Source organism: Anolis carolinensis, chromosome 6 (genome assembly GCF_035594765.1).
Source record: "Anolis carolinensis isolate JA03-04 chromosome 6, rAnoCar3.1.pri, whole genome shotgun sequence".
Classification (NCBI taxonomy): Eukaryota; Metazoa; Chordata; class Lepidosauria; order Squamata; family Dactyloidae; genus Anolis; species Anolis carolinensis.
This window is the reverse complement of record NC_085846.1, coordinates 2,221,057-2,230,814: the sequence shown is the minus strand read 5'-3', so window position 1 is coordinate 2,230,814 and position 9,758 is coordinate 2,221,057. Positions and strand designations below refer to the sequence as shown.

The 9,758-nt window shown below is 44.6% G+C and overlaps 1 protein-coding gene across 2 annotated transcripts in view; it reads left to right on the top strand.

Annotated features, from left to right (window-relative positions):
• The first annotated feature begins 367 nt into the window (after positions 1–367).
• Positions 368–9,758, top strand: part of lrch4 (leucine rich repeats and calponin homology domain containing 4) — a 67,548-nt gene continuing 58,157 nt past the window's right edge. For both annotated transcript variants that reach the window (XM_062957332.1, XM_062957330.1), the window contains exon 1: positions 368–593. In XM_062957332.1, coding sequence (XP_062813402.1) covers positions 410–593 — 184 coding nt within the window. In that variant the 5' untranslated portion in view covers positions 368–409. The remainder of the gene's footprint in view (positions 594–9,758) is intronic.

The following is a 9,758-nucleotide window of genomic DNA, read 5'->3' as shown; positions in this document are numbered from 1 at the left end:
TTGCCGCCATAAAAGCGGGAAGGCGGTCGTTTTTACCCTGATTGGTGGAAGAGCGATCAATCAAAGCCTTGGGTGCTCTGATAGGGCCATTTCCTAGGTCACCGTTTGGTGATTGGTTCATCATTACAACCACCGCCTCTTCCACCGATTGGACGAGAAGTTTTTAAGGAAGCCACGATTGGTTGCCTGTCCGCGTGTCGAAAGGCGTGATTGGCTGGACGGAAAAAGAGAAGGCAGGATACGATTGGCTGCTAATGGGGAGAGGGTGCGGGTGATTGGCGGTGTCTCTCAGGACCTCGCTGTGATAGGCCGAGGCCGCGGTTAAGCACCGCCCCCTCTGGCTGGGGTCTGGCTGCCTCTGCCTCGGAGCGCTCATTCGGCCAGCGGCTGCCGGAGAGGAAAGAGCTTCATGGCGGCGGGAGAGGGCGGGGCCGAGGCAGAGGCGCTGCCCCCGCCCTCCCCGTCTTCGGGCCCCGAGCGCGCCTTGGAGGAAGCGGCCGCCTCGGGAAAGCTCAGCCTGGCCGGACGGCGCCTGAGGCACTTCCCCGGAGGAGCGGCCCGGCGCTGGGACCTCAGCGACACCACGCAGGCGGGTGAGCGAGAGACGTAGCCACGCCCCCTTTCCCTCTCAGCCACGCCCCTCCCGCTCCCTCTTTGCCTGGGGCACTGTCCCGTTGCTTAGCAACCGTGCTTTCCGTGTCTTTCGCTTGGCTCCGCCCATCTTAGTTCAGCTCTTCCGGGTTTGGCTTTAGGCCCCGCCTTTAAGACACCCTTAAAGTGACAGTCACGCAAGGTCCAAAAGGGGGCTCCCCAAACTCCAACCCCCAGGGTCCCGTAGCATCAGAGTGGAACCAACCAGCATTAATTCTCCAATGTAGATGCTCCCAGTTCTATTTCTAGAAAGGATATCTTTAGCTTTCCTATTACTACTACTGTGGTTTTAACTATGAATACCAGATATAATGATAATGAATATATGATACAATACTATGTAATAATAAGAATTTAAACTGTTGTTGTTTTTTAAGCCTAGCTTTGAGTCTCCTGCAGGAGAAATAAAGTGGGCTATAAATAAATATAATAAAAATAAATAATATATAATAATAAGTGTCTCCTGTGGGAGATATAAAGATATAATATTCAAAATAGTATGCTGATTCTTTGTTGTTAAGCTGCTTTGCAGGAGAGAGACAGCGGGCTAGAAATAAATATATTTACATATTTATTTATTAATACCACTCTTCTCCCCCACGGGAGAAATATATATAATAATATATAAGAAGAATGATTTAAATAGTATGCTGATGCTTTGATGTTAAGTTGCTTTGAATCTCCTGTGGGAGAGATAAAGCGGGGTAGAAATAAAATAATAATAATAGTAATTTTATTTCTTGCCTGCCTCTCCTCAAGGCGGGGTACAGCATAATTAAAACACATTAAAATTGTAAGTAATTCCATAAAATACATATCAAAATATGCAGAACAGAGATTAAGCAAAGGGCATGAGTTTAAAATCCATGTTTAAAACTGGCTGTTGGTTGCCTTGTTTCACCTCCCTAAGGTTGCGTCTAATTCCTTCGGCCAAAGCCACCCATCCGCTTTCCACACAAAAGGCTTTCACAGTTTTGTAATCCAAATGGACTCACAGGTATGGGCCAACTTCGGCCCTCCCTCCAGGTGTTTTGGACTGGAGCTACCACTGTTAGGAATTGTGGGAGTTGCAGTCCAAAACACCTGGAGGGAGGGCTGAAGTTGGCCCATGCCTGCTCTAACAAAGGGGTCATCATAAAGTGAGAGGTGACTTGAAAACACACTGCCATATGGTAAGGTTTAGAATAATATGGTTAGTGAATAGAATAGAATAGCACACTGCCATATGGTATGGTTTAGAATTACAGTATATAGTTAGCACATAGAATAGAATAACTGTATTGTCATGGCACATAGTACAACAAAGTTAAATGCTTTCCCCAGTACACATCACAAAAACAACACACCCATCCCTCCACACTCCCACCACCAGCTCAATGCCTCCAATGCCACATCAGTGCAAAGCCATGGAGTTCAACATAGCCACGGCTCTAGGATAAAAGCTGTCTCTGTCAGTTTGTCCTTGCCTTTGTCATCCTATGCTGAGCTGCCGAACTTGCTGATCGAAAGGTTGGCGGTCCGAATCCGGAGAGTGGAGTGAGCTCCCACTGTTAGCCCCAGCTTCTGTCAGCCTACCGTGTTTCCCCGAAAATAAGACAGTGTCTTATATTAATTTTTGCTCCCAAAGATGCGCTAGGTCTTATTTTCAGGGGATGTCTTATTTTTCCATGAAGAAGAATTCACATTTATTGTTGAACAAAAAATAACATTTATTATATACTGTACAGTAGTTGTCATCACAAACCAGCATAACCAAACTGTGAATCCTATAAAGAATTTCTTGTTACTACCATTATTTCCATGTACAACACTTTATGGTACGTACATTTACCGATCCTGCATGCTCTGGTGTTCTGTTCGGCAGGCATGCTTCCAAACAAAACCTTTGCTAGGTCTTACTTTCAGGGGAGGCCTTATATTTAGCAATTCAGCAAAACTTCTACTAGGTCATTTTCTGGGGATGTCTTATTTTAGGGGAAACAGGGTAGTAGTTTGAAACATGCAAATGTGAGTAGATCAATAGGTACTGCTCTGGCAGGGGAAAAAAATAATATGCCTGGTGAGTTGGATCCCCAGGAATGCTCTGAGCTTTCTTAAGGTTGTGGGACTTAGAAAGTTCTTCCAGAGAGGGGAGAAAGCCGTGATTCTTTGTGTAGAAGTGGTGACAATTTGGAGCGTTTTACTATCTGTGGGTGCAGTTACCAAGCCACAAACAGATGCAATAGGTTAGGACACTCTATAGGAGGGCCTGTTGACTTGCAGCCTTGATTTGACCTTTCCTGCATGGCAGTGGATTGGACTAGATGGCCCATGTGGTCTCTTCAAACTCTATTAACTCTGTTACCCTAAACGGCTCCGGTCCAACTTACCTGTCTGAACGTATCTCCTCCTATGAGCCCACGAGAACCTTAAGATCATCTGGGGAGGCCCTGCTCTCAGTCCCACCTGCCTCACAAGTGCGGCTGGTGGGGACAAGAGACAGGGCCTTCTCAGTGGTGGCTCCTCGGCTGTGGAACTCTCACCCTAGTGACATCCGGCAGGCTCTATCCCTTTTGAGTTTTAGCGGAAAAGTGGCTTTGTGAGTAAGCTTTTAATGAATGAGTTCTGTTGGCTTTGACGCGGTCTGGATTAAGGTTCACGTACATGGTTTTGTGGATGAATGGTTTAAGTAATTTGCATTGCATTGTTTTAAAGTTATTTATTGTATATTGCTAATCTGTTTAACTGTTTTAATTGCCCATGTTTTAATCCTTTGTATTGTATATTGTCATCGAATTCTGCCGGATTTATTTATTTATTTATTAGACTTGTATACCTACTCCCAATTTGGCTCGGAGCGGTTTACAGAAATAGATTAAAACAATACAATTAGCTTTAAAATAACAATAAGAACAGACATAGCCCCAAGTTTTTCACCCATCGAAAGCTTGTCAGAAGAGAAAGGTTTTGCAGGCTTTCCAAAAGGCAAGTAGGTCTTGGATAGTTCGAGTTTCAACTGGCAAGGCGTTCCATAAATGAGGGGCTAAAATCGAGAAGGCTCTCTGCCTAGTAGAAGACAAATGATAAGTCCGTATGTTAGGGACTTCAAGCAAATTTTGGATTGTGAACCGCCCCGAGTCCCTTCGGGTGAGAAGGGCGGGATAGAAATGATGGAAATAAATAAATACATAATAAATAATCTATAGTTCTTGCACCACAGAGCCTTCATGTAACCCCACTTGAGCCCAGAAACATGGCCCCGTTGGCCCCATCCACCTTGGAGACCCACTCCAAGATGAGGGCAGTATGTAAACACAATAAATAGAGAGGTAAAATCAATGGAGGGAACTAAAGCAAGGCCCTGGAACCCCAATAGCGGGGCTTTGTGTTGTGATGGTCATCCCTGGCTGGGCTTCTGCCCTTCTTTCTGGTGCCTTTGGGGTGGAAGGCCTGGGTTTCCCAGACACTGCTGCTTGGCCCGCTTCCTTCTCCTGCACAGCCTTGGGGAGTGAGGAATGAGGTGTGGCGTTGTTTCCATGACAAAAGTAAAAGGCTTGCCATTGAGGAACGCTGGCAGCTGCTGCCTCCGCTGCTGCTCCTGAGACACAGAGAGAGGCAGGCAGCCATCCTCCTCCTCCTCCTCCTCCTCCTCTTTGGGTTTCCAGCCCCAGAGGAAGAGCCAGGCCGGAGGCAAGGAGGACCTCTCCCAAAAGAGCATACTTTTTAGGGCAGCCTCCGGTGGCTCAGTGTGTTAAAGTGCTGAGCTGCTGAACTTGTTGTTTTTATTGTTGAGTGATTTGCTTTATTGTTTTGCTTGCTTTTATATTGTTGTGTTTGGGCATGGCCCCATGTAAGCCGCCACGAGTCCCTTCGGGGAGATGGGGCGGGGTATAAGAATAAAGTTATTATTATTATTATTATTATTATTATTATTATTATTATTATAACTTGCAGACCGAAAGGTCCCGGGTTCAAACCCGGGGAGCGGAGTGAGCGCCCGCTGTTAGCTCCAGCTTCTGCCAACCTAGTGATGAAGAACTGAAAAATATGGATTTTTAGACATATATTGTATGCACATTAGAAGCAGTGAAATGTAATAAAATCAGACTCTCTCTGTGTTAGATTTTAGGGATGCACAAGCTGACAGGACAGGGGGGCCTGTTATCTATACATTCCAGTGTGAATTGGTTCCTAGCACAGCTTAATGGAAGAGCTGACTTCTCCCCCTCCCTTTTGACAAGGCAAAAGTAGGCCTCTTGATGGATTTCTCTTGGTGCCTGTGACTTGCTACACGTTTTAAGAGTGCTTAAGATAGGAAAATGCTGATTGTGCATATTTATGCCCATGTATGTAAGCATGTGAAGTGACGTACTAATGACGAGATGTATGTAGAAGCATGTTCTTTGTCTGAAAATGTATATAAGGCAAGTCAACGCCTTGATCGGATGCTCTGGTTTTTCTTTCGGAAGAGATTCCACTTCCAGAGACTCAGCTGAAATAATAAACCGGACTTTTGGGCCTCTTGCGTTATCTCTCTCTTCATCTACAACACTAGCAGTTTGAAAACATGCAAATATGAGTAGATCAATAGGTACCGCTCCGGCAGGAAGGTAACGGTGCTCCATGCAGTCATGCCAATGGCCGCATGACCTTGGAGGTGTCTACGGACAATGCCGGCTCTTCAGCTTAGAAGTGGAGATGAGCACCAACCCCCAGAGTCAGACACGACTGGACTGAGCGTCAGGGGAAACCTTAACCTTTTACCCTTGCTCTGCTTTGCTCTTGTGTGGGGCAAGGGGGCTTAGGCTTTGGCCTAATCGGACAATGACCCACCAAGGTCGCTTCCTATTTCCGTCGTCCTCCTTTCACTGTGGTTGATCCGGATCCGGCCCCACGCTCGAGTTCCCAAGGAACCCGGCTCCTTGGCAACAGGAACGCACTGGCTCCGGGCCCAAAATAACCAGGAATCCAGAGCAACCGCGACAACGACGTGGTGGCGCAGATGTATGGGGGTGCTGAGCACTCGCAGGGTTGTCAGAATGAGTAGAAATGTGTGTAGGTGTCGAGTTCCTCCTACTCTTCCTCCCACGGGATCCCACGCAAGACCATCTGCCAGACCCACCCTCACTTTCCTTTGCCTGGAGGGAGAAGTTTCGTTCTGCGCTGCCTCTTTCTGCTGAAGGAAATGGGTGTCGTCGTGGTATCTCTAGGAAATCTATATTTCTCTGACAGAGTTGCTGTCTGCAAAAACCAGAGCCAAGCCTCTTCCTGAATTCTCAGATTCAGCTCTTCTGGTTGTTCTTTTTCTGACGAAATCAGTCCCGGACATCTTGGGGGGGGGGGGGTGGCTGTCAGAGTATTTTGCAATGCAGCAGTAGTTGGATGGAATCAGTGGAACGCAGAAGAAAGTGACACCCAGAGACGTTGGTAAAACTATATACAAGTTTTACTGTAAGCAGTAATAATCAAGACAAACAGACTTGCAGACAATACACAAACACAGGACTTGACTCTCACTCTAGGCCAGGGGTCCTCAAACTTTTGAAGCCGAGGGCCGGTCCACAATCCTTCAGACTGTTGAGGGGCCGAATTATCATTTGAAAAAAAAAACTGAACAAATTCCTATGCACACTGCACATGTCTTATTTGTAGTGCAAAACAACAACAATAACAATGAAAGACCAATACAATATTTAAAAATGAAAATAATTTTAACCAACATAATCCTACCAGGATTTCAATGGGAGGTGTGGGCCTGCTTCTGGCCAATGAGATAGTCAAGTGAATTAGGATTGTTGTTGTTGTTGTTGTGTGCCTTCAAGTCACTTCAGACTTTGGGCGAGCCTAAGTCTAAAATTAATTAATTATTTATTTACTACCTTTATTTACTACATTTATATCCTACCCTTCTCACCCTGAAGGGGACTCAGAGCAGCTGTATGTACATACAATATATTATATTATTAGCATAGCGCAATATTAGCATTATATATTACTATATTGAACTATACCACTATACTGTATTAATATTATTATATGGTATTATTATTAGTATTATATTGTATAAAATGATATTATTATTATCTATATCATATGTGTGTGTGTGTGTGTGTGTGTGTGTGTGTGTGTGTATATATATATATATATATATATATTATTAAAACTGATATAAAAATATTATATTATAAATGAGGGCGGGGGCCAGGTAAATGACCTTGGTGGGCCGCATCCGGCCCCCGGGCCTTAGTTTGGGGACCTCTGCTCTAGGCAGACAGAACTCAACTCAGAACTGAACGCAATCACACACTTGTGTCTGGACACTCCCTGGTTCCAGCCACACGTCAAGGTCATCACAGCTTCTTAGTAATTAACTCTTTCCAGACTATAGTATACTCTGGATGATGCAATCAGTATGCAGTACAGGCAAGGCACAGATTGCATTTAAACACTTATCAATACACAAATCCCACATTAACAGTGGCAATGCTTGGCTCTGGTCCTGGGCTTTTGCTCCTGGAATCCCCTCAGTGCCTAGAAAGCCCTTCAGGGAGAGAGATGTGTTTCTGGCTTCTCTCTCTGAACCTTTTGGAGCATCCTGTGACACTCAGGGCTGTAGTGGAAAGCCCACTTTCTCTGGGTTTGTGTGTGTGTGTGTGTGAGATATGCTTTGCAGCCTCTCTTCCTGTGCCGCTTTGCATACGCTCCTTGCCGTCTCGGGTAGTTCTGCAAACTCTGAACTGGGGAAGGAGGGGGGGATAACACTGCGCAGATGGCCAGCTTCTCTACTTCCTTCCTCTCTTTGGTGCCGCAGGCCTTCAGGGCTCAGGAGGCCTCCCATAATTATCCACTTAGCAGGGATGATGTTCTCAGGAGCTCCTGAAGGCAGAGGAGGCCTATGGCAAGCAAATGAGGCTGCATTAGGGCATTGCTCCCCTCAGATGGCTCCTAGAAGACCTTTCCCGGGGTTTGCTCTTGGTCATTGCTCTCTGGGTCTGAACCCTGCCTCCAAATGCCCTGGAGACCAAGGCCCTGTCTCAGCCAGCATCCTGTTTCTCACACTGTCGGCCAAGCCCATCAGCGAGATGCGGATGGCCTTCCACACATGTGTCCACACATGCACATCCATCTAGGCTCTGGTCCCCTCCCATGGGATATGGCGCTATTAGTCATCACAACAAAAAGGAGCCATTAAGAGTTTCTCCTCTTCTGCTGAAGCTGCATCTTGGGGCATCTCCTTCCACAGGGCCATCACGGTGCCCTGCCATTATACTTCCTCGCTCACTTATGTGCACTTTCCTTTTAGGCCCTGCTCAGTTGGATTGAGGGAAATGACTTCTTCCTCAGTGGAGGCCCTCAAACAGAAGTTTAGAGAAGCTGGCATGCCCCCTTGCTCTTCACACTAGAATAATGGAGTTGGATGGACCACATGGGCCATCTAATCCAGCCCCCTTCTGCCATTATGCAGGTAAAGCACCATCAAAGCACCCCTGACAGATGGCCACCAAGCCTCTGTTTAAAAGCTTCCACTACATTCTGAGGCAGAGAGTTCCACTGTTGAACAGCTCTTATTTTAATTTATTTATCTATCTATCTGTCTCTCTCTCTCTCTCTCTCTCTCTCTCTCTCTCTCTCTCTATATATATATATATATATATATATATAAAAGAGTGATGGCATCACAGCAATTCACAAAACAACAAAAGTACAGGCCCCCCAACCTCAAAATTTGACAACACAACCCATCATCCACGCCTCAAGGTTGATACAACAAAAAGAAAAGTAAAGTCCTAATTAGAGGGAGAGCAATAATTTTTTTTATCCAATGGCTGCCAGTTTAGAGGGCTAATCTCTGCCCACTTGGTTGCCTAGCAACCAAGGCACAGCCAGGTTTCAGTTAGGGGACAGGCAGATTTAGGCCTCACTTAGGCTTCTTCCACAGATTATCTAATTTGCACTGGATTATATGGCAGTGTAGACTCAAGGCCCTTCCACACAGCTATATAACCCATTTATAATCTTATATTATCTGCTTTGCACTGGATTATCTTGACTCCACACTGCCATATAATCCACTTCAGTGTGCATTTTATACAGCTGTGAAGAAGGGGCCTCAGATAATCCAGTTCTGAGCAGATAATTTAAGATTATCAATATACAGTAGAGTCTCACTTATCCAACATAAACAGGCCGGCAGGATAAGTGAATATGTTGGATAATAAGAAGGGATTCAGGAAAAGCCAATTAAACATCAAATTAGGTAATCGTTATACAAATTAAGCACCAAAACATCATATTATACAACAAATTTGACAGAAAAAGTAGTTCCATGCGCAGTAATGCTATGTAGTATTTACAGTAGAGTCTCACTTATCCAACACTTGCTTATCCAACATTCTGGATTATCCAACGCATTTTTGTAGTCAATGCTTTCAATATATCGTGATATTTTGGTGCTAAATTCATAAATACAGTAATTACTATATAGCATTACTGTGTACTGAAATACTTTTTCTGACAAATTTGTTGTCTAACATGATGTTTTGGTGCTTAATTTGTAAAATCATAACTTAATTTGATGTTTAATAGGGTTATCCTTAATTCCTCATTATCCAACATATTCGCTTATCCAACGTTCTGCCGGCCCGTTTATGTTGGATAAGTGAGACTCTACTGTACTGTATTTACAAATTTACCACTAAAATATCACAATGAATTTAAAACACTGACTACAAAAACATTGATTATGAAAAGGCAGACTGCGTTGGATAATCCAGAACATTGTATAAGCGAATGTTGGATAAGTGAGATTCTTCTTTAATATGAAATAATTACTGGGATAGAATAATGCAGAACAATATAATCTCTAAAACCAGGACAGTAAATAAACAGGGGAATTCCACACAGGAAACAATCAGGGCCAGCTAACACCTTCTAACAAAGTATTCCCATCATCAAAGTCTGGCAAATCCTGTTTTCTCAGGGCCACAGACAGTAGAAGCACATAAAATATCGCAAACAACACCACTCTGAAAACAAGGGAATTCCAGACAGGAAACAATCAGGGCCAGCTAACACCTCCCAACAAAAAATTCACTCCGAGAGGAAACAGCCAGGCTTTAAAGCTGCAA